The 25,776-nt window shown below is 43.9% G+C and overlaps 1 protein-coding gene across 1 annotated transcript in view; it reads right to left on the bottom strand.

Annotated features, from left to right (window-relative positions):
- Positions 1-1,867: 1,867 nt before the first annotated feature.
- The window catches only part of EHF (ETS homologous factor), a 42,599-nt gene continuing 18,690 nt past the window's right edge, over positions 1,868-25,776 (bottom strand). The window contains exons 2-9 of the mRNA XM_055141957.1: positions 20,359-20,458; positions 16,155-16,400; positions 13,642-13,704; positions 10,296-10,364; positions 10,110-10,178; positions 3,937-3,999; positions 2,056-2,251; positions 1,868-1,967 (exon numbers count right to left, since the gene is read on the bottom strand). Of these exons, the coding sequence (XP_054997932.1) occupies positions 1,868-1,967; positions 2,056-2,251; positions 3,937-3,999; positions 10,110-10,178; positions 10,296-10,364; positions 13,642-13,704; positions 16,155-16,400; positions 20,359-20,455 (903 nt within the window). The 5' untranslated portion in view covers positions 20,456-20,458. The remainder of the gene's footprint in view (positions 1,968-2,055; positions 2,252-3,936; positions 4,000-10,109; positions 10,179-10,295; positions 10,365-13,641; positions 13,705-16,154; positions 16,401-20,358; positions 20,459-25,776) is intronic.

Genomic DNA, 25,776 nt, shown 5'->3' with positions numbered 1-25,776 from the left:
AATCTGCCGGTACCCCAGAACAACTTCTTAGGAATGATGGGTTCCTGAATTTATGTTTATTATTATTTTTCATCCTTCCCTCCTTCCTTTTTCTTTCTTTTATAAATAAAGCATTAATCTTACCTAGATGTAAATCTAGGTAACATACTACATTCACTTTGAGATGAGTTCAAATTACACAAGAAAGCAATGATTCAAAAGTGAAAAGATTTTAAGAAATAACAGCTGCAAAGAAAAATTTCAGGAGACCAAGGAAGATACTACAGAAGGTTGGAGTTTGCTTGCGTTTCACTGATTCATATTTGATTCCTGATACTCCATATGGTCCCCAAATCATAGCTAGAAGTGACCTCTGAGTACAGAGCTAGGAGTGAGCCCTTAGCACCACCAGGCGTGACCCCAAAACAACAACAAATAAAAAAAGATAATTTTTATAACTCTCCTTTGTTTTTCTCTTTTCTCTCTCTGTCTCTCTCACATAGATACACACAGGTACACACACACACACACACGCACACACACACATGCACGCAAACACACACATTATTTTCTGGGTGTTTCCTCTTGTAATATAATTTGCCTCTCTAATTCCAGAGAAAATATCTTCTCTTATATTTCCTGCTACATTACTATGTTTAATTTCTCAGAGTGTGGCTCTCATCTGAAAAGTACCCTTACAAATTTCTAACCCATTGTCCCTAATAATTTTTAAATGTTAAAAATAGGTTGATATTGAAGTCTTGCTTTTGTTCCCTCTAGGACTAAAATATGTGTCCTTCTTGTTTAGAGAACAAATCATCATTATCATCTCAACAGACTAACCTTGAGGTTCTCAGTCATGGAAATTTTGTCCCACAGGAGACACTTGGTAGTATCTGGAGACAGGTTTTGGTTGTCTCAATTTATGGGATGTGAATGTTTACTGACATCTAGTATGTTGAAGCCATGAATTTTGCTAAACATCCTACAATGTAAAGGGCAGCCAAACGATGTTCCACAGAATTATTTAATCAAAAATTTAATGTGCCAGTGAAGGAATCTAGGAATATAAGCATTAATTCATCACCATCTCCTTCTACTTGCTTATCTTAAAGCAATTAGGATAAAACTTAAAACCAAGACTTGACCTTCTTTCCCTCTTTCTTAAGTAACTGGTTGGGAGAAGAGGAAGCAGATGCCATTTTTATACTAAACATTCACAGAGAAGGGAGAAGATAGCCTTGGAATCAGGAATATTGTTCCCAAATGAGTACCTACCTCCCCCCTCCAGTGTTCCTCTCACAGATTTCGATGTTGTAGGTTCTGTGATTGTGCATTGTTTATCATTCACCCTAGATTTTGAATGTCTCTATCTCCATTCACTAGCTCCTGAAGATCAGATTTAAGCTCCTAGTATCCCCTGCTTCCCCTAATCATTTGGAGCCCCTACACGCCACCCCTCTTGGTGAGGCTACATGGATGCTTATATCACCTTTTCCTAAACAATTTTGCATAGAAAAACATGTAATGCCCTCTGATATTTTTTCTTTTTTCTTAGCAAGAAACACAAGACTGCAAAATGCCTGCTCCTCTTGCAGCAGAGAAGAACTTCACAATAGAGGCAAAAACAAGTCACAACCACATACAGCATCATATTTCACAGAAAACTGTGTACATTTGTTCCCCAGACAGAACATACTTCAAAGTAGCAAAATAATCTTATCAACTGTAGTGTTCCTTCTTCCCATTAGAAGTCAATCCCCACCCCCACCCCCATCGTGGTACATAAATATCAGAGAAAAGTAGTCTTTGAAATATTTACGTCCAGGAGTTCTTGGTTTGATATCATTTGGGTGTATTGGGGTTTGTGTTCAAAGTTTCGGTGGTTTCAGTTTTCATTTTCTCTCCATCCACGTGCATTCTTCCCAAATTTATATACCAGTCTTCGTCCATCCACACGTTCCAGGATTTCTCTTTTGTAGTAATATCTGGGACAGAGAGCAATATAAGAGGAAGCTGGTTAGACCAAGGGCGGGGGCAGGGCCTTATCATCTGTTGAGACTGGAAAGGCCTCACCTCATCGCTCTGCTGAGCTTCTCGTAGGTCATACTGCTGTTGTTTTTCTTTTTTCCCCATAGCTGAGCCACAGCCTCTGATTTCAAGAACCTGAAGATACCCTCAGACCGGTCTTCCCACTTGATTAACCCTGGATTCTTGTCTGGATTCAGAAGAATGTCTCGGATGAATTCCCATAAATGAGTCCCTCGGGGATCTGAGGAAAAGTTCCCAATGAAGCGTATTAATAACCAAGTCATAAGAAAAATAATAAAATAAGCAAAAAAGAAAAGGAGGAGGAGAAACATAGAATTAGAACCTTTTTCTCCTCTCCCTGCCAGACCATAAGTGTCAAACTAGAACACAGAATCCCCAACCATAGTATATTTAAAAAGAAAATTGGAGAATAAGTAATCACTTTTAAAGAATATTTTTTTACAGGGCTAGAGCAATAGCACAGGGGGTAGGGCATTTGCCTTGCACGCGGCCGACCCAGGTTCGATTCCCAGCATCCCATATGGTCCCCTGAGCACCGCCAGGGGTAATTCCTGAGTGCAGAGCCAGAAGTAACCCCTGTGCATAGCCAGGTGTGACCCAAAAAGCAAAAGATAAATAAATAAATAAATAAATAAATAAATAATATTTTTTACACATCAGATTGTGCTCTCTTTTTGTGCACTCCTTCAACCCTTAATCCCATGTTGCTGATATTTTACATATCTTTTTTATTTTTTGGTTTTATTACTAAAGTAAACAGAACTACTAAAGCATACTGTAGCACTGTAGCACTGTCATCCCATTGTCCATCGATTTGCTTGAGCGGGCACCAGTAACATCTCCATTGTGAGACTTGTTACTGTTTTTGGCATATCGAATACTCCACGGTGTGCAGGGGAGATACTCTCGGTAGCTTGTTGGGCTCTCCAAGAGGAGTGGAGAAATCCAACCTGGGGTCAGCAGCGTGCAAGGCAAATGCCCTACCCGCTGTCCTATCGCTCTGATGTTTTTTGTTGGTTTTTTTTTTTTCACTGACCTGGTTGGGGCGGGGAGTCCCAAGGGGCTCTCGCTTCTGGTGCCAAGTGCTGGGCTGGCGCCCCTCGGGCACAACCCTGTCCGGGGACAGCGCCAGGTGGGGAGTTTGACTGGGGCGGTACACCTGTCAAACGGTAATGCTGGTGTCCTAAGGCGAGCTCAGGGAGGACAGAAACCTCCCATGGAGCAGAAGGGCAAAATCTCGCTTGAAAGAATACTATAGCATCTAAATACTAATGATCTGGGCCTGGGGATAGGAGAGAGAGCACAAGGGGCTGACGTGCATATCTGTCATGTGCAAGGCCCTGGAATCAACCCCCAGCATCACATGTCTCTCCCCAACACCATAAGCATTACCTTGGTGGACACCCAGAGTAACACCAGGCCTGAGCATCTCTCAGGCCTGGACAGCTAAACCATGTAAGGTCAGAAGTGCTTCCACCACCTGGGGCCACTGAGCACACATGGAGAGTACCCCCATGCCCATCCCTAAAAAGAAGTCATTTATTGGAATCATAACCCTACCTAGAATAAGCAATAAAAGAAAAAACTTAGTCACACATCTTTTCTGCTTCTTCTCATTTTTTTCCTTCTTCAATTATTTATTTACTTTCCTTGAGAAAAAGAAATCGCTACTCCCAGGCTCGCAAAAATTATTATTAATCGATGTCTCCCTTTAAGAACAAATAAGACAAAATGAGGGAGAAATATCTTTGAGTCTCCATGCTGAGAAACAACTGAAAGCCATTTAGCCAGTGCAGACTGGGATAAACAAATAGAGACAGCAAATAGAGGTAATGTTTGTGGAAAAATTAGAGAACTCCAGTTAGACCGAACTTGAAGAAAAGGGTGAAGAGCAAGTCAACTTACTGTGCTTTTTAGTGTGAGACTTTGCAGGGTGGTCCTGCTCCTTCTTCATATCAGGTGACTCTACTAAAGAGAAAAAAAATGACAGCCACTTAATTGAGCCATGTTCCCAGTTATCATTTGGATTCATTCAATTAGCCAACATTTATCATGCACCCACTACAGGCTTGGCACTGTTCAGATAATGTGACAGAGACCAGAGCACAATGGAGATGGTAGGGGCCATGGTGAAAAGTATTACAGAGTAAGAAAACAGGATAACAGCACGGGCATGGAAACGATTTGCAACATCAGGCGATCACGAAAGGTCTGATAAGGAACCAGAAGGACGTAAGGGGGACAGACACAGAGTTTGTAGAGGAGCTTTCATTAATGAGAATACTTCAGCGCAAAGATCCTGCGATTGGTGTGTATCTGCAGTTCAAGGACACTCATGGGATGGTGAGCAAGGGGCAGAGGGTAGAAGCTGATCAAGAAGGTCTGCTGGGGTGTTTTTAAGATTTTAGCTTCTGTTCTGAGAGCTTGAAAGCCATCATGGGACTATGTCATTGAAAGGGTTTGTTGTTCTCTCTCTCTCTCTCTCTCTTTTTTACATAATACAAAAATGTAAACATTTATAACAAAGAAAGATGGTTTTTAAGCCAAAGGAGTGCCCCTTTTTTGGCATGCAAAGTTACATTTTAATCAGTCTGACAAAGGGACCATTGACTGACCAGAGCTAAGTACAGAAGGCCCATGGTAGACTATGGAAACACAGATTAGTTTAACAAATGATTCATTATGGTAACCTTTAGGAATAGCAGCAAAGAGGAGGTGACAGAAGCAAATATATGAAATAAGCTTTCTTAAAAAGTAAGTGAAATGATCTAACCTTGTTGCATGTGTATGAACATGTGGTATAAATGGACAATTCAGGTGCTGGACGCAGGCAGATCTTAACCCCCAAACCCCACAATCAAAAATCTTCCCATTTTTGTGGCCTAGGGACGTGGTTCAGTGGTAGAGCACGTATTTATCTGTACATGACCCTAGTTCAACCTTGCAGTTGCACAGCAAGTGTGACACCCCAGCACCTTAACCAGTGTTACCTTCTACACTTACGGAAACATAATAACAAATTCTCCCCGTTTCTAACAGTGCAGTTCCTAACTACAAGCCATTACTATTAAGAAATTGAGCCCATCAACATACCTCTCCCATGTGTATGACAATAACATCAAGCTTCCTAGCATAAAAAAACATTGACCTATATGTGACCTCCACAAGTATTTAAACTGGTGAAAACTTTCCACAGAAGGAGAGAGTCCAGGGTGTTGATTGAACTGTCAAGGTGAGGCATTTTTTTTTAAGTTTGAATAACCATATTTCCTAATGAAAAACATTAGGAACAACTCCTGTTTATTGAGCACTTACTGTATCAGGGTTACTGTATCAGAACTCTTGGTATGAATCACTTTACTTAATTCACAAACCAGTGGGTGTTATTGTGTCCCCTAATTTACAGCTGTGAAGAAGAATGAGACCCCAGAGAAGTCAAATGACTTATACAATTCCCACAGCCTGTAAGCACAGCCAGGACATAAGCACAACAGTGTGGACAGGGATTTGACTCATCACCACCTATGCACAAGATGTCTAAGTCTTTGTTGCCAATAATCAGGTTGAACTCTAGAATGCTCTGGTTAGTGGAAAAAGTTTTCCAGTTTAGTGATTCTGTGTTCCCCGACATGTGTGGCCTATTCATCTGATTACCCGACTTGCCCAAACTGAGACTGTGCCAGCAGTTTCTCCAAAAGCCAGGGCAGAACAGAGACGAGGGATTTTAAAAGATCTGGTGAAGAAGAAATATACATATATATAAACCACTCCTCTTTCTAGTGATGTGTGTCTCTCCTGGCATAGCTAGCAGGAGAACCTGCTCCTGACGTGGGCTTCTTTGAAATTGGGAAGGACAAATTCACAGGAAATCCAAGGAAACACCACTCTCTCAGCACAGGTTTCTCACTGAGGTTGCGACATCCCATCAGGATGTGACAATATTGCAACAGGTCTGGCACCCACCCTGGTTTCCAAGTGATACATCAGTCTGACAGGGCCACGTTGTTCTACAGACAAAGAGTGGCATTTACCCAGCAGGCCACAAGCAAAGCTCATTTTCAAGTGGCTTCCAGGAGGGATGCCGGCCATTATTCCAAAGCCAGGGTTGAATTCAGACAAAACCCAGGTGACTCTCAACGTAATTGGCCATTGTCTTTTATGGGGGCTGAGCTGATATAGAGTCAGTGGTTTATATTGAGTCACCTTTGTGAAAAAGAAAAAAGAAAAATCTGGGCCCTTGCCTCAAAAATACACACACACACATATACATACATACATATATATATACATATATATATACATAATGTGTCAGAATAGCACAGCGGGGAGGGCATTTGCCAACCTAGGTTCAATTCCTTGGCCCCTCTTAGAGAGCCCAGCAAGCTACCAAGAATACCTCACCCGGATGGCAGAGTCTGGCAAACTACCCATGGCATATTCGATATGCCAAAAACAGTAACAAGTCTTACAATGGAGACGTTACTGATGCCTGCTCAAACCAATTGATGAGCAACGGGATGACAGTGACAGTGATATATATCTATATCTATGTATATATATATATATATATATATATATGGGCTGGAGCAATAGCACAGAGGGTAGGGTGTTTGCCTTGCACACCACCGACCTGGGTTCTACTCCTCTATCCCTCTTGAAGAGCCCGGCAAGCTACCGAGAGTATCTCGCCCACATGGCAGAGCCTGGCAAGCTACCCATGGTGTATTCAATATGCCAAAAACAGTAACAACAACCAGTAACGTCTGGTTGTTGCTGGTGCCCGCTCGAGCAAATCAATGGACAATGGGATGACAGTGATGCAGTGATACATATATATGCATAATATATATGCAAATTAGATGTACAACTCAGGAAAGTCCCTAAACATTTTCAGGGAGTTGGGTCTCACCTAGGAATCCACAGACTTTTCATTTAGAGACCTCAGACCAGAAGGACCACAAGAGAAGTATTTCTTTGTTAACCATATACTGGGGTTATATCTCCCTTTAAGGCACACGTGCACGAGCACACACACACACACACACACACACACACACACACACACGCACCAAAATGCCTCCTTAATAAAAATCTGCCTGCCATCCTAGAAAGCAATGGGCATTTAAATACAGGCAGCTTTCTTCCAGCCCCCCTTGTCCTCCTCCAGTGTTCAGTGACAGGCTCTGGAATGTCTGAGGGCCTAGGCTCGAAGATCTTTTGATCAGTAACCTCAGTTTGAAATGACTGCCCCTCCCCCTTACCCCCCTCCCCCCCCCCCCGTCTTCCCCTCGGCCCCCAATAAAAGGCAAAAAGCTTTGAAGGGAGCCATGTGGTTAAGTGATTCACTCATAAAATAATGGCCTGCTCTGGGGAAGTTGTCCAACTTGGCTTTCTCTCCCTCTGCTCCCAGGCACCTGAGGCCAAGGTCCGGTCGGGCAGGGGAGCCAGCGCCCAGCCCGGGGTTTATGAGGTAGGCTCCCGAGAGCATGACTTCAACTAAGCTGCTTCGCAAGAAGGGAAGATTAGAAGCATTTGCATATGATTCAGCGGTGAGCCATTTCTTTACGGGATATACAAATTTCTGGGTGATAATAGACCGTGCCACCCTAGCTTTAGGCTCCACAAGCCAGCAGAATAAACACATCAGGCCTGACTTGGCGTGATGGGCTCGAGGACTATCGGGCAGATCAGGAACATTGGCGGTGGCCATTTTATGCAATGGGCAGATGACAGAGAAATCCAAACAAAGCCCGCTTCCCCGCCTGCCTTTATCACACAGGGCATCAGTTTACATTGGGCCTCGCCTTGGCGCTGCTTGTCACTTGCATTAGAAACATAGAAAGATACTTAACTGCACTCAGCTTGACAGCAGCTTGACATGGCAAGACCTAGGCAAGCGGCAGGGTACAGTTGGGGGGGGGCAGGGAAGAGGTGTCTGTTCCCACCCAGTAGAGACTAACCAACAGGACTTGACCTATTACAAGGTTGCCAATAGTTATCCCATTGGCAGCTACCTTTCTGTTACTTCAAAGAAATGGCCAACCCTTGACACCCAATTGATTATTTGAGTAATAATAATTCTGATAAAGGGCCTGCATGGCTTATCTCATTTTTCCAGCCTGTGTTACGATCACAGCCTAGGAGTGGGGTGCAGGAGTAGGTGGGGTGGAGCAAGAGATGCAGGGACAAGGATCAAATGGGTGGAGGAGAGCAGATTTCTAAATCCCATCTAAAAGACCATAAAAAAATAAAAGAGGCGGGCTCAGGAGATGTTAGGTTCCTTGTTACTGAACTATGAAAGCAAAAACTGGCCTCTCTCAATTGTGAGTTTCTAGAAGGTAATCAGGGTAGAGAAGAGGGAAGAAGAGTGGCCAGCGGAGAGGGCGGGAGAGCTGTGATTATGGCTTTTGGGTTTCCTGGGTACCAATGACAGAACCAGCCCCGAGGCTCAGGAAGTGGTTGGTTTAACTTGACTCTCGGTTACATCTTTTGCACTAAGCCAAAGACTGAATCAGAAGCCTGTGATTGGAAACCCCTGGGAAGTGGGAGAGGATGTCAGAGGTCTCAGAGCCGGTTTCCGAACTCGGAAGCCTTTGGTTTTGACTGGGTAGCAACAATTGCCACTGAAAGTTTACCCTGACTGGCTCTATTCACCCAGAATGGCAAATATACTGCCAAGCCTTTCCAGTGTTTGATCTATTTCCTAATTTCAGCAAATACTCAGAGTGACACATAATGCTATGGGCTGTCAGAGTTTGGGGGGGGGGGGTGCGGTGGCAGGGGGACAGGAGGCGGGGAAGTAGAGAAATGAATTGGCCTTAGTTCTTAATCTTAATTCCTGAAGCATTTACACTGGCTCCCAGCCCTGTCTCATTCAAAGGGCTTGACCCAAACAAAACCTCAAACCAAAAGCTCTCATAATTTTGGTTCTCAAAAATACACTCAACAAAGGCAAAAAATAGAGGGAGAAGAAGAAGGAGAAGAAGGAGAAGGAGATGGATGAGAAGGAGAAGAAATGATCCACAATCATTCATTTAAAGCCTGCTTCTACAGTTGTCCTAAATTTAATTCAAAGGAATAAATAATTTACTGACATATCTAAGTTCCATTTCAGAGACCCAAACAGATTCACACGCACATAATTAGAGCACGGAACAACATGAATCCCAATTCATTTTTACATAGTCTTGGAAAGTGTCTGTTTATATGGGGTTCAGGGGCAAATGCAGTCTGAAAACCCCTCTCTATGCTCTCCACAAAGACTCCAGACTCTCATCTGAGAGTCATGGTATCCCCTGATTGCATCCAGCGTTAATTAAATGTAACTAATGTGAGCATAATTCATAAAGTGCAGATGGCTTGACTGATGAGTCATCAGGGTCAGACTTAAAAACTGATCAAACAATCTGATTTTCAGAGTTCTGGAAATTTCCAACTGATACAGTTCTACCCAAAGACTATATAATCAGTTTCACTGACCTCTGAAAAACCTTATAGAGCTTTTTTTTAAAAAAAAAAAATCCTTTCAGACTTTTTACTAAGGCCAGTGTAATTTACCAAATATTAAAATGTTAAACCCTCTGGGGGTTAGACAGACAGTATAGTGGGCAGGGCACTTCAACCAGGTTTAACCCCTGGCACCCCAAATTGTCCCCTAAATACTGCCAGAAGTGATCCAAGAGCCAGAAGTAAGCCCTGAGCATAGTGGAGTATGGCCCCACGAAACAACAGCAAAAAGAAATTAAATTCTCTTCCGTAAGTATGCCTACACAAAGTATAAATAACTTTTCCAAATAATGTTCCCATAATTTGTTTTCTAGTATTTGTTTGTGAAGAGAACTTTTGTTGTCAGAGAGAATGATTTGTTTTCTTAGGATGACAAGTACTTTTCTGAAAAGTATCCTTGCTAATGGTCTTTAGGGTTGTGACCCAAAAGTCGACCATTTATAAAGAGGAACACCATCCTTTTCCTAATCTTTTAATAAAAATGACATCTAGCAAAGAGTCCATGTAGGATATGGGTCATTTTCATTACACGTCCATGAAGTTCACTCAGCCTGGATGTCAGAAATACTTACCAACAGGTAGGTGACCTGAGGTCGTCATGGAGATCTGGGCCCGGCAGAAAGTTTTGCTATCCAACAAATCTATGGCAATAAAAAAAATAAGACATTCATTCAAAGCCCCCTTCTATAATATAACACAGTGACTATCAGAGAAACAATAGGAATGTTAAAAGACATTAAGTGTTGGGAGTTAGTTACCTACTGTGCTACCATAGTTGGTGTCATATAAATAGTTTTCTTCTTTCCAGGTGTTCATGATGGAAGGGTCTATGAAGGACAGAAATTGGAAACGGTTAGCAATCATCTCCCTCTGGGTAAAGACTTTGTCGTTTCTAAAATACTACTTATCCATGTGGTATAGTGGGGATAGGGGAGGTGATCCTTAGTTAGAAGGCTCATCTGTATCAACAAAATACAACCTTTTTTAAAAGCTTTATTGAAGTTCTGTAATCCACAATACTGTTAATGATGATTTCCCATGCACATCATTCCAACACCACAATTCTCACCAGTGCCTTCCCCAAGGATGCCAACACCATTACCTTTTAATCCCCTACCCCCACCCCACCACCCCCCACCATGAACTCAGCTGGGTATAGATTGTTCTCTCACTGTGTTTCCAAATGCTACTTTATAATAGTGTTGCCCCATTTTCTTCCAGCCTGCTGTGGGTGACAGATTTTGTTATAGGCCCTATCTATATGTTCTATATCAATTGCATTTTTTGAGAAAAGGAGGCTCCCAAGTGGAACTCAGAAGCGTGAGGGCCCCACCAGCATTTTTATGCCAACGAGGCCAGTGATTCATCACAGGGGCCAAAGGTTGCCATGCTGCTCAAGCATGATAGTATAAGAGGTTGCCTAGGCCACCCAGAAGTTTCGGGGGTCACTAGGGCTGCATATTGTGATGCTCAGGGGACTATGTGGTGCTGAAAATTGAGCCTGGGTCAACTTCATCAGGACATGTGCACTAACTTCTGTACTATCTTCTAGTTTCTACACTAGATGTATGTTTGGAAGATAGTCCTATACTGAACTAATGTTTGATTTCCCAGGAATTTTTCCTGTCTCTGCCTGGCAAAAAAAGTTTCCAAAGCTTGGCATTGTCTTCCATTATCCTATATGGGCACCAGAATATTTTTATGTAAGATATAGAACATCTTGTTAAATCATGGGCTTACCCTAGTCATATTTTTCTGGGAGAACTAAAGACGTTTCTTTTAGGAAACTTCTTATCACAGAAATAAAACATCTTTATTGCTAAAATCCAGAGACATTCTTCTCTCAAGTGACAGATCTTGCCTCTGAACTTTTACCATTGACTTAAGAAGTGACATAAAATTTTTCAAAACAAAGCTAATGGGAAAGCAGAAAAGAATCAAAAAAACTTTGGAGAGTTCAGCCATTGGTTTGCTTCCAGTAAAACCTCAATGTCTTTCTCCCACTCCTCTCCACTCCTTTCTAGTCTCTCCTGCCCTCCTCTCACCTTTTTTGCTCCTCTCCTTCTCTCTCCCTCTCTCTCTCTCTCTTTCTCTCTCTCTCTTTGTCTCTTTCTGTACACTGCAACTCTGATTGACTTGTCAGATTTCATATACAAAGGAAACTCCCCTCCACCTACCCCAAATGAAGTTCAACTCCTACACAACCCCCAGATCTGGGCTAGTCTCCAACGGGGACTTTTTTCTTTCCTGGCTAGCTAGGAGCTGGAAAATCTGCCATAAGAGCTTACCTTGTCCCATGAGTAACTTCCTTCTCCCCCCTCCAACCCTCAGAGATGGCAGCTGCGACCCTCCACTCCCCTCCTGCCCAGATTCTTCTGAATTTCAGGGCCCGGGTGGTATGCCACTGGCCAGGTTTCATTTTGTTTTTATAGATAAATGGTATAAAACCTGACTCACTGACTAAGTCCTCTTGTTTACGACATAGGGATTTAGCTGGTATTTTAACTAATAGCTACGTGTTTGGACACCCCAAGCCCAGTCTCTTGGGGTTACACCCTCTCTCTCCTTGTTGGGTCACCTCATACACCTGTTGTTGTCTCTGAAAACAAACCAAACCAAAAAGGTTTTGGGGGTGTTGGCCCCTTGAGGAGCCTCTTCCCCCTCCTCCTAGGGTGGACCTGCAGCTCAGCTTTTCTGAACTGGCAACACAGGAATGTCTGGATGGTCAAGAAGGAATTATCAAGTGATTTGGGACCTCTCTAATGCCATCTTGGCACCTCCAGTGGGCCTATCAGTCAAGTCATAGAGGGGTGGGGTGGGAGGACCCCATCATCTAAATTAAGTCTATGTCCATCTCTAGGGCAGTCAGGCACATAAAGCAGAGGCCCCAGGTAATGCAATCCCTGGTCTCTGGGGATAGGTGGTCTTTGGGGTAGAGCTAGGAGAACCTAATTAATATGCTTTGTAGCATTTGTTTTTTCTTTAATAATTGCAGACTTGTCCACTTATAAAAGAGTAAATAACTGCATGGGGACTGTTTCAGCCTGGAGTGACTCACGAATCACCCCTAGGTCAAATTCTGTTCTTGGTGACTAGCACGCAACGCTCAGGGAGGGCTGTGGCAAATTTGGTCAACCCACATGGCTCGCAATCTCCCTGATGTGGGTGTGGGGAGTGACCCTGGAGCAGTGGCAGCTGCACAGTTTTTACAAAGGCCCAGGTCTGGGGTAGTTCTCTCATGAGTGAGTGGTCATAGGTCCAAATTCAGTATGCAAAGAACTTGGTGAAAGACCCAAAGACATTTTCTGGGCACCTGTGCTCCTCCATGGCTGAAAGCCCAACCAAATTCTTCTGGGGCTGTGGACCCAACGCAGAGACTGGAAAATGTTCAGTTCTCGAGGAAGTCGAGTTCTACAGCTGCCTTTGGACATCCTACAGAAACTTTAAACACTCCAGGAGCTATGTAACTACAACAAGAAGTCCTTTCCCTTCTCTTGAGAAACACTCTCCTACCAAGGCAAGACAGGAAGCAACATTTACCCTTGCTTTTCTCTCCTCTTTCTTCTCATAACTTGACACGTCTAGTACCCCTCCCTTCTTTGTGGTGAGTAGGGTGCTTCCTGGAGTACTGTATTTTTCCTTTACTGTACTGGAGTCTGGATTGCACATTGGACAAGGGAAGCAAAGAGGTGTGGACAGAGCTCAGTTCCCTATCAGTCTATAAATCAGAAATAGTATCCAGTCACTTGTCCCAAAGACTAGAAGCTCGTGGGGAGACAGTCCTTTAGAGACAGCCAGGGAAAAGCCCTCCATGGCCTTTACCTCTGTTTGCATCTACATTCCCCCTTGCACTCTCTTTCTCTCTCTGTCCCTCTCTCTCTCTCTCCCACTCTCTCTCTTTATGTCTCTCTCTGTCTCTGTCTCTCTCTTTCTCTCTCTCTTCCTCTCTCTCTTTCTCTATCTCTGTCTCCTTCTCTCTCTCTCTCTCTCTCTCTCTCTCTCTCTCTCTCTCTCTCTCGCTGTATCTCTCTCTCGCTGTATCTCTCTTGGCTTTCCACAGGATGTTGCCTACCAAACTGGCTTCCTTTGTCTTCCACTACTCACCAGTTTGTTCTGTCTTGACAATGACGTTATGTGTGGACTGGAACAGGTCGCTGCTGCACTGGCCTGTGAAGGACGTATGGGGAAAGTCAGAAGAGATTCTGATGGCATCAAACTTAAGGCTAAAACAAGGACAAGGCTGGCTTCTTGTAGAGTTCCTGATCACCCCACTGCCTGTTTCCCTCTACGTAGTGGGAGGAAGGAGTTTCACTCTCAGCGTATAGAAACTGAAACCCAAAGTTCCTGGTCTATAAAATCAGCAAACTAGAGCTCCTACATCAAATGGATTTATTTGACCTTGTAGAAAGAAAGAATTCAGTGAGGGCAGAAATAGTATTTCTAGGATGCAAAGAAAATTCTGGAAATCAGAACACCAGTTTTCCACTAAGAGCTGCAATGCACTGTACCTTTTTAAATCTTGTTTTCCCCATCTGTAAATTTAGGGGATTTTAAACTAGATAGTCATTAGGTAGGCTCTAAGGTGCTTTCCGATACTAAGATATGATAGAAAACAAAAATAGAAAATGTGAGGGAAACAACTTTAATTAAAATTGTTTGAGTCATCCTTCATCTTAGCCAAACCCATCTTATTTAGATTCAATATATGAGATTCACTTGGATGAATGCAATGAGTCCTATCCACGCTTTGCAGCAACTCTCCGGCACACATCTCGAAGACACATCCTTGTGAATGAATGTAGAGCACTTGTACTTCCCTGTTGTAATACCAGTGTCTTAGGAGCAATGTTCACATTGTTAACCTATCTGAATTCTGGGCTTTTTTTTTTGAATCTGTAAAAAATATTTATTTTCTTGGATAGTCATTAAATGAATTGATTCACTTTGAGTGCTTAAGAGGAGTCAGTAAATTTAAGTTAATAGAATGTCGAGAAATGAAGGTCAAATCACAACACCAACAAGACCGAGTGATGAGACACTCAGGCAGCAGCAGCATGTGACGGGGTCACACAAGTCACAGATGGACAAAGACAGGTTAGAGAAGGCCATGGCACCACCCCGGGCTACCAACCTCAGGCTTCAATCAGAGCAAAGCTTTAAAGGAGTGGATTTAATTGGAGGTGGGGAGCCAAATATTTTTAATTCTTCAAGTGTAAGACTGCTCTTTCTGAAGGCTCCACGGGTTATTTATAGAGCCTTGTTTGGTTTGATTCTAGTAAAAGAAAAATGAGCAACCACCTCTGTGAGGTGGGTGGGAAGAAGGGAGTGCCCAGGAGCTGAATGAGGTCACCCAAAATGGCGGCTGCTGCTGCCAACCGCCCTGCCAGACCAGGCCTCCTCCGTGTGGATAGAACCTGTATGAGTCGTGGCCAGACTTTGGAAGACTCGTTTCCAAAGCCCTGACTTCTTTTTTTTTTTAATTAATTTATTTTTTTAATTAGTGAATCACTATGGGGGTACAGTAACAGATTTACACATGTTCATACTTGTGTTTCTCTCATACAATGTTCGGGCACCTCTCCCTCTACCAGTGTCCATTCTCCACCACCAGTGAACCCACTAACCCTCCCGCCTCCCAATCCCATCCCCCTTCCCTCTCCTCCCCCCACCCTCGCCTCTGTGGCAGGGCATTCCCTTTTGGTCTCTCTCTCTCTCCTTTTGGGTGTTGTGGTCTGTAATAGGGGTATTGAGTGGCCATTGTGTTCAACCTTGCCCAAACACGGTTTCTGCTAAGATAGATGTGTCGATCCTCCTGCGCACAAGGCAGCTCGACATTCTTACATTTTTGTTGCTTTCTGAGAAAAGCATGGTTTTCAAAAGAGCTAGACACCATCAGGGGAATCTGACTTCAGGGTCAAGGGCATTTTCAAGCTGAATATCCTGTCCTACCACATCATTTAAGGCAGTCAAGAATATGTACATGTGTAAAACTATCACTAATGGGCAGCATTTGGAATAATGACCAGTGTGCTAGGGGAGGGCAGGCAGCATCCATTCCAGAAATCATGACAGAAACATCTCATATGTGTCCCCAGACTATTAGTCATAGCCTCATTACAAAGTTATATAGAGAGCTGCAAAGAATGTGTGAAAATATGATGCTGCTCCCTTCCCAGCACATAGATCTAATTTTGTTTATTTTCTTAACTCCCATTGATCCCAGCTCAAGAACCCAGGTCTACGAATTTAAAAATCAAAGAAGTCATAATGATTTTTAAAAGCTGGAATTAAACAATTGAACTTTGTTTGCAAGGAAGGGAGAGAAAAGAAAGATTTTTTTGAAAGTAGCAAGTGTTCCGTGAATATGCAGTTAGCCCTTGTCTCCTTGAAAATTAACTCTAAGGAGAGAATTAAATTACACAGGTGTTTATAAGGGATTAGACACACCTCATACCCTAGGCTTATTCATGTCTATTCACTCACGTCTTCTACTTCCCTATCACAGGAAATAGTTATTTGGAGGTGAGACTATCCTTTGTCATCCCTGACAAGCAACCCTGCCAGAGAGAGATAGTCTCTTTCCGGTAAGCCCCTCGACGGGAGAGAGAGAAACTCACCGTTCCACTTGAGATGCTGCAGGTTGCTGTAGAGAAGCTGACCCGCTGTCCCTGCGGCCCGAGTAAACTCTTGCAAAGTCATGCTGCAGAGGTGCTCGCCATTGATATCGAACTCCTGGAAAGGGATGCAGCTGGCGTCCAGCTGGTTGGTGTCCAGGAGGTGCTGGAGCCATTCCCACACCTGGTACTTGGTCCAGTACTGGGGGTGGATTTCATGCCACTGGCCTCCAAAGAAATTGCTGGAAACTGTAAAACAGAAAACAGCCCCATGAATAAACTGTGGGTTGTCCCTGGGCATTGTTCCAGACAAGAGGCTGAACTGCTGACTGCTGGACTCCACCACGCACATACACACACATATGCACCCCCTCCACCTGGGAAGCACAATCACGGTCACTAGGCCAATGCGTAGGGGTCAGAGCACAAAGCAGGTTCAGCAAAGAAGGCTCTCAGAAAAGGGGTCCTTCTCTCAGCCATCGTGGAGCCGATCACTTAGCATGTATCCATTCATATGCCCTCCATGATGCTTATTTGTGAGAACTAGGTGAGCCCAAAATATCACGAAAGCTAAGGCATTGCTACAATTTCAGGAACTCACTTATTGTCCACACCCAAATTTCTTCCTTTCTTCTCACCAGCCCCTACCTTTATCTTTGTGTTTGGTCTTTGTTCTCTCTCTCTCTCTCTCTCTCTCTCTCTCTCTCTCTCTCTCTCTCTCTCTCTCTCTCTCTCTCTCTCTCTCTCTCTCTCTCTCTCTCTCTCCCCCTCTCTCTCACACACACACTATAAATATTACCCAAATTCCAGTCTATTTTCAATTTTAAAATGAGGCCTGAGATTCTTTTCTCTGCGATACCTCTACATCTTCCAAAACTAGCACAGATAATTCATCTGCTAAACAGACTGCTATACCTCCATCCCATAATGGTTATTATAGGTACTATGGTATCATCTCCCTCTCAAATGCTTTTAGTAACTTCCTATTGTTACTGCATTAGATATAAAACTACCAAATAAGCTGCCAAGGAACAGCTACTAAAAGTTTTGACAGCTATTCTCCAAGTGACCTGTGACAATTATTTTTCTGAATATTGTTCTTTTACTTGGCTTATATTTCACTCTAGCTACCCGTGGCGTATTCAATATGCCAAAAACAGTAACAACAAGTCTCACAATGGAGACGTTACTGGTGCCTGCTCTAGCAAATCGATGAACAATGGGACGACAGTGCTACAGTGCTATATTTTACTCTTTCTCTTGAGTGCCTTCACATATTTCAGACTTCAACAGTCCATGGAGTCACTACAAATTCCCCTGACTTATTGTAAATGTTTGTTGTCACCCAAATCACCAGAAGGCCTGTACATTCATAATGGCTTTTATCATGTTCTGCTTTTATTTTGGAGTCTCTAAGTATCATTTATTCTCTATGCCCATTGTCTTCTCAGGACCATAGGCTCTGTTATTCGTCCTTGTATGTCCTATAAAAACTACCTGACAATTTAGCATTGTAGGTATTAGTGATACATTTATTGGAGGAATTTGTTGCAAATGATGTAGAAATATGATAAGATAATGTAGAAATAATAATGCTGTAAAGTGCATTCATAAGAAAATTAATTAAAATACCAGTAAAGAAGTGAAGTTTGTGCAAGCCAATAAATACTGAAAAGCTGAATAGGAGCTAAGTAAGCATCAATGCATGCAAGTCTCTGATGATCATTTAAGAGAATCTCACCAAATCAGCCCAAAACTCTGGGGAATGGAAAATAAGGAGCCAATCTCTGGGAGCATATAACAGACAGGTAGATATTATAGGTGCCTTGAAAACAAAAAATTAAGGTAATATGCCTTCTTCTGAGAAAGATGAGGAGCTGCCAAGCTGAAAAGGGGAAAATCTTATGGATTATGACATCCGTGTATTGCCACAAACTTGAAAATGAACCAGTAAAGGAAAATTTAGTCATAAAATTGTCCCTAATTTTTCCTTCAAAGTCATGGTAGATCAGTTCCTTTCAAAGTCAAATATGATTATGAATCACTAGAGAATATTATTCAAGTGCAGATTCTGATTCCATATAACTGGGGTGAGGCCTGAGTTTCTGCATTCCTAGTGCTCTTTCAGAGGATGGTTGTCTGTGGACAAAGTTTCAAGGAAAGGAACTAAAGACTCCTAAAAGTTTAGATTTCCCCTATCAACTATGGCCTAGCCCTCAATACCCTCAGAGAAAAGGGAGAAGAGGAGAATATTTCCAACCCAATTCCTCACCCTTCAGAATCCATACACTGGCTCTGGACCTCAGAAACACTAGAAGTAGGTCAACATCACATCACATAAGGTCAAAGATGACTATCCTGGGTACCACCTGCCACTCACAGTCAATTTTACTACCCTATTTCAAGGTGAGACTAAAGCAGGGTGAGAAATGAAAGGGGGTAAGGACTTAATTGTTTCTGCTTAGTTTGGGGAGCATACCCAGCTGTGTCCAGTGCTTACTCCTGGCTCTGCACTCAAGGATCACTTCTGTGGGGAGTTCAGGGGACAACAGAATTCAGACTGGGCTCATGCAGGCCAATGCCTTGCCTTCAGTATTATCTCTCAGCCCCAAAGATTGAAAAATATCATCCCCAAATTTGATACCCTAGAATTACTCTCAAATATAAAGACACACCAAATTTTTTTATGATGTGTTTCCACTACATCAGAGTTTAAGTATAGAATGTATTTTTTATGAATTCCTTAGTATTTTTTCCTAAAGTAATTGCAATGACTTCAGTAGACAACAATTTGTTATAACCCAATACCAGAACTGAAAAAAAATTATCTTCTCTCAATTTCACATGACCAGGGCTAAATGTCAGTTTCTTTAGGATAGCCTGTTAGAACTTGGAAGAACCAGAGAATTTTGTCTGAAGTTGAACTGCGGGATTATTTCCACTGACAGGAGACATGATTGTCAGATTCTAGGTCAGGACAGGAGCATGTTGTTCTTTAGGGCCTGCAGATGTCATAAAGGCAAAACAACACCTGAATTCCACTCCCTGCTGCACACATGGCCCAGCCTTCTGCAGAGCTGACAGGAGAAATGCTGTCTTCACCGAGGGCCCAAGGCCGGGAGGTGTCAAACTTTTCCAGTCTGTAGTACTTTCCCGCCCTGTTTGGAATTCCCCTTCAAGTTCCCCATACAGAAACTGTGCCCTGCAGTAGAAAAATACTACAACCCAGAAAGGGCAGCAATCTGGGGGTAAGGAGGAGACTGATGACCTAAGAAGGGAAGGTCACCTGTTCACACTTTCACCCATGTTTACCTGGGTTTCCAAGTGGCAAGTGTCAGACCTGCACTTACATCAGCTGCTTTGTGAAAAGAGAAAACTTGCAACTTCCACTCATCCTCTTAGGAGTCTCTCTGCTCTCCAATAGGCCCTTTTCATTGCTCCAGGGAAGCCGGCATAATAGATTTTCTTGTGACATGATCACCATCAAGTATGGGGTGGGGATAAGCCTCAGAACTATTTAAACCCACGACAGTGTGCCATGGAGCCATCTGCCCAAGCAGAATGCCTTTTCCACAGGGTGTGGGACACTGATTCAGCGACATACTTCTTCAGTAGAGCTTCTACAGTAAGCCATGAGTTGGGTCACCAATCCCTTTCTAAGCCTCACCACCTAAATGTCTATCTTCTAATCAGTAGGTTCTCAATGAAGTCACTTAATCTCAGAAGTAGGAAGGTCAAATGAGGGCCCTTGGTCTTCTAATTAATCTCCTCTTCCTTTACAAAGGGAAGTCAGGGGACATAAAATGATTGAACTGATACAACCTCATCAACTTCCACGGAACACACACACACACACACACACACACACACACACACACACACATTCCTTTTCTCCTGTCCTATTTTGATTTCCCAGATATCGTCAAGACTGTCAACATGTGGCCTTCCCTTTAGCCTTCTCTCCTACCACTCTCTCTCTTCTGGTTGCTGTGCTGGAAACAATGAAAATGTCAAATGAGTTTCCCTTTGGATCCCTGGGGCCAAAAGAGAACTCCAGCATAAAGAACTTTCTTCTATTCTGTGAAATCAGAAATTTCTGCTGAGTAAAGCCTGAATTTTAAAATCACTCGGTTGGTAAATGAAGCCTAACTAAAGCCAAAGAAGCATCTCCTTGGGGAAGGACGTTGACACCCACTCGGGCGCTTACCATTGCACGTGGGGTAGCTGTCTGTCCAGGTCGGCTGCTGGTGGAGGAGGTTGTTGCTGGGGTTGAGATTCATTACACCACTTCCTTCCAGAATCATGATCTGCAAGGGGATAAAACAGCCCATTCACTCAGTGCTCTTGGGCAAATGTCATTTGAGAGGACAGATCAGAGAGTTAATTTAGGAAGAAAAAAAAAGGGGGGGTTCTTCCTTCAACCGCTGCTTCTAAAGCATGTTGCCACAACCCTTTCAGTAAAAGCAAAACTTTCTGGCAATTAAAAATTTCCAGGATCAATTTTCATATGCATGAGGCAAGTTTTTACAGTCACCCATTCATAAATGAATAACCTCCAATCAGGAAGAGAGCGGGAAGAAAAGGCAATACTTGTTCACAGAGTGAGGTTGGCTGACTTCCAAGCTTCGCTTTCTTCTCTTTCTCCTTTTTTTTACTTCCCCCCACAAAAGTGAAAATGCCAAAGAGGTTTTGTTTAAAGTGGAATGGCAATCAATGAAAATCCAAGTCGGTTGAGACCTGGCACCTGTGCGAGAACCCAGACCTGAAACCAGACAGCTCTGACGCACCTGTAGAACCCTGACCCCAGCCTCCAGCCATTCCCTGGGTGCAGGGAGGAGCCCGAGGGCAGGCCACTTGCACAGAAACTCCCTCACCTGCGAGCTCCAATTCGAAAGCAATTGACTCGGTGAGAGTTTCCAGAAACCCACTGATTTTTCTGGGAGACATCGCCCCTTCCCCCTCCTTCCTAAGTCATGACCAGTTTTTCTATCTTTCGGAACACCTTGAGAAAACCAAGAGTTTCAAACGGGATCTCCAGATGATTTGTGGATTCATTTTCTCAGTCAAGGACCCTGGAGAAGAGTTTTTTTCTTTCACGGGCCTGTTTGGATTTATTATTACAGAGTAAAAACTTTAGAATAGTCTCTTCTATTCTATGGTACCCTCTGCTATCTATGGTGTTCCCACTGTCTCCAAACCAAACACCCTCTGCCTTTTGGACTACAGTCCCAGACGTGTGTTCAGTCATTCAAAAGAAAAGTTGCATATTTCTAGAAGGCAACTGAGCATTGTTCTCATCTCTAAGAGTGATGTGTTCTTTCTGGGAGGCTGAGAAAGTTACCTTGATAGCTGCACATTGTAGACATTTTTCTACCTACAGTGGAGAACATGTTGTATTTTCAATGTCACCAACATCTTTAGGATTGAGTTGCCCATCCAAAGCAGTTCCAACACTCAAATTCCTTGATCGAATTTGACTACTACTCTTAGCTCCCATCTACTGCCAGAGAGGGGAGAAAGAGGATCTAGGAAACCCTTAACATGTTTTTCCTATGGCACTTATCCAACCAATGTTTTTCAGTCCTGTAATAGACCAGGGGCTCCATATTTGGCCTGTAATCATCTTTTTTAGGGAAAACTAATTACTCAGCACAGAAAAATAAACTACTCAGCAACCCGCTAGAAATCTACCTTAAAGAAGGTAGTGAACAAACAGAAACATCCCATTTGGGATTTTTTTGCTTGTTTTGTTTTTTGGCTTTTGGAGGGTCACACACGAGGATGCTCAGGGTTTCTGTCTGGCTATGCACTCAGGAATTACTCCTGGCAGTACTCGGGGGACCGTATGGGGTGCCGGGGGTCAAACCTGGGTCAGCCGTATGCAAGGCAAATGTCCTGCTTGCTGTGCTATCGCTGTGCTATAGTTCCCCTCGCACCCCCACTCCTCAGTTGTGGTATCAGCCACATCGGGAAGCACTGATTAGACATGTTCCTAGGGAACACGTAGCAATGAGGAATCTAGGACAGACAGAACATTTATAAATGCTAATTAGCACCTCCATGGTTGTGTGGTAAATAATTAGGCCCGGGTCCAGGCTACGTGGAAGAAAGAAAGACAGGGTGGGAATGATGAACACTGTAACATGTAGGGACCTTGAGTGAGAAAAAGAGAGAATTGCTTCCTATGTAGCAGTACCAGTTTCAAAGCCATGAAAAGCTGGGGTTGATTCCGAGTTCTTCCCAGTTAGTGACTAGCTGTGTACCACCTGCACCCTCTCCGAACCCAGTTTCCTCCTATGCAAATGCAGGTCGCCATGCCTATCCATGTGTCTGACGGTTGGAGATTAAATGAGTTTCTATACCTCAAGTGCTATAAGCAAAACAGGACACAATTTTAGGCAGGTGTTAAAAAGACAGTCTCTCTCTATCTCTCTCTATTAGTCACTCTCCCCTCCCACCCCCTATCTTTTTCCTCGGAAAAAAAAAGACCGTGGGCCTCAGTTTCCCCATGCACAAACTTAAACAGGATGACTCACTTAATTCCTAAGTTCCCACCCAGAAACCTCTTTGGTTCTCACCTCAGAGAAGGAGCCAGCCAACCAAGGAAGTCAAACCCTTTCTCTCTTTTTTCACATTAACTGGGCTTTTTCCCATCCAGTTTTCTAGAGCAGTTGCCCGAAGTGAAGAAATCAGGTGGGGGACTTCAAGGCAGAAGCAAACTTCCAAGGCTGTGGGGAAGGAGGGGGCATGGCCCAGTCTCCTGTTTGCTCAAGGCTGGGCTTGTTCCTCGCCAGCATTTGCTCAACCACAAGCAGTAGAAAGGTTACTGTTTAACCCTGGAAGGGCTGAAGCTCAGAGCCCAGCCTACCTGCACAGAGGAAATGGCCCTCCTGGCTGGGGTGTCGGGGAGGGGTGTGCTAGGAGGGGCAGGAAAAGGCTTCCCTGAAATTCTTTCACAAGGATTTGCCTGGAGGGCTCTTTCAAAGTGCCCATTTCAGAGAAAGTAACGTCTGTCCTGGCCAACTATGAGCTACCTCCTCAGCGAGGCAGGACTTCATTTTACCTCTTCCCCCGAACCAAAAGGCCTAGTGGTGCGAGGCTCGGGAGAGTTCTAGAAAGCCGGGGGAATGTGGACTCAGTTGCCAGTTCCCCTGTGCGTGACCTTGAGCAAGTTCCGAATCTGTCCAGCCAACGTTTGTTTTTTCGGTGTGCTGTTGTTTGGAGCCACAGCCAGCAATGCCCATTGGTAACGCCTACTCTGCACTCAGCAATCACTCCTGGTGGTGTGCTGGGGACCAGAGGGGATGCTGAGGATCGAACCCGGGTCAGCTGCATTCAAGGTAAAAGCCCTACCTGCTGTACTATGGCTCCGGCCCCGAGCCAACAACTTTTTATAAATCCGCACTCACCCACCCCACCCCCTGCCTCCTATAAAGTGGGACTGACCCCAAACCCATGGGGGCGGGTCTGAGAATCAAACGCAGGTGTCCGTCGAGAGCAGGGAGCCATGAGTGTCCCAGGACAGATAAGGAAGAGAGATTGTCATTGGCCACCAGGAACTTATGCAGGCGTCCAGAGAACCCATGAGGACCTGAATGTGGCCACGTCCCCATGTCCTACGGCCTCCCCAAGACCTAGCTTGTGCGCAGGAATGCAGCTCCCTGCTGGCACCCTCTGTCTGAGGGAAAGCAGCTTGCATGCCGAGGGCCCTATTTTACAGGGCACAGTAAATGGTTCCTCCTCATAAAAGAGTTTATGTGGCTTAACCCTCAGTGAGTCAGAGTTCACTTGAGCTCACCCAGGCTTATGAGGGAAAATGATCGGCGTCTCCAATCCAGCATGGCGCTGCCGTGGGCACCATGCCCTCAGGTGGGCACATGAGGCCCCAACAACCCCAGGCTGCCCAAACGAAAGGCCTTTTACCAAGTCCTACCTGCCTCTCCCTGCTGAGGTCCAGCTCTTCGGGTGTAAAATGGGGACATTTGTCCCCACCACGAATGTTGAGAAGATCAAATGCAATAATGGATGATCAATGTGCTGAGAATTATAAAAAAAAAATTATTACTATAACCATCTGATCCACACCCCCATCTACTCCGTATACTCATAGACTTTCTATAGTACCTAGTGATTACGGGATAGAAGAAGCAATCCTTTTAATTACAAAGTAGGATATTATTGAATCTCCTTCTTTGAGCTTCTGTCCTTGCCTTCAGCATAACTTTTATTATTTCTTTTAAAAAATAAAATAAAGTCCTCAAGAATATGAAGTAAGGACTCTGAGGCTTAGCTTCAAATTCACTGTCTCCCAACCACATGACCTTGACCGATTATCTTTCCCAGCATCACTTTTTTCATGGTTTCTTAAAGGAAAGGCAGGTGAGAGTAAGAAGAGGGAGATATTGATGCCTTAAATGTCAAGGGGTTATTGGGATGATAAATAATATTCTCTAAAGCAGCATTTCTTAATCTTTTCCCAACGAAAGCCACTTTCAGCCCTTGTTTCCTGTCTGTGCTTCCTCTCTTCAACTGATTGGCCCTTTTGTCTTGTGTCATGGCTTTGCATTTACATGATTTTCACCCTGAGAATATCCTGGGGGCCCAAAAGAGTCCAGATGGCCCCTGCTTGAGAAACAGTGCCCTAATTCCCCCAACAGGTTTAAAAATGTCTAATCAGGCACCAGACATGAGCCTTCAATAAAAATCTGCTTTCTCTCCTTTCTTCTAAGATCACTTTGGGGTCAAGGATGTGGCACATGGCAAAGCACATGCCTTGGATGTGTGAAATCTGAGTTTGATCCATGGTACCACTAAATAAATAAAGGAGATAGAATTCCAAACATCTTTTCTCGAAGTATTTCTCTAAGACACTTTATTTCTGGGACTGGTAAAAGTAAATTACAAGCCTATGTAAGAAGGAGTCAAAAACAAAGGACTCACTTCTCTCCATGTCGCATTCAAGGGGTGATTCTGGGAGATGATCTACCTGTGTGCCAAGTGAGAGGCTGGGCTTCTGTCTCTACACAGATGACATTTTGGTCTGAGCTGGTTGTTCATTGCAGGGACTACCAGGGAATTTCCAGATGTGTAGCTGCACCCCTGGTCTCTACCCACTAGATGTTAGCAGTGACACTCCCCTTAAAACATGTCCCCTCGCATCCGTACATGCTTCAGCCAAGGACACTGGTTAAATGCAAAGCCTGTTGAAACCCGGGGTTTGTTCTTGCTGCTATAGCAACCTGGAGTTGTCACGTAGCCTTTCTGAACTGCTATTTCCTGTCATGGGAGGTCTTAGTGCCCACCACCCACATTTGCTGGAAGATTAAATGAAATAAGAGACCTTAGCGCCCCATGCACAGTTCCTGGCACGTAGGAGTCGTAGGTTGCACAGCGAGTGCACTGATGCCAGACATACACATCAGAAGCTAGAGCACTTGTCTTGCACGTAGGAGCCCTGGGTTTGAGCCTCAACATCAGAAAATAAAAAAAAGGGAAAAGCGGGGCCGGAGCGATAGCACAGTGGGTAGGGCGTTTGCCTTGCACGCGGCCGACCCGGGTTCGATCCCCGGCATCCCATATGGTCCCCCAAGCACTGCCAGGAGTAATTCCTGAGTGCAAAGCCAGG

Source organism: Sorex araneus, chromosome 6 (genome assembly GCF_027595985.1).
Source record: "Sorex araneus isolate mSorAra2 chromosome 6, mSorAra2.pri, whole genome shotgun sequence".
Taxonomy (NCBI): domain Eukaryota; kingdom Metazoa; phylum Chordata; class Mammalia; order Eulipotyphla; family Soricidae; genus Sorex; species Sorex araneus.
This window is presented reverse-complemented; position numbering and strand designations above follow the sequence as displayed.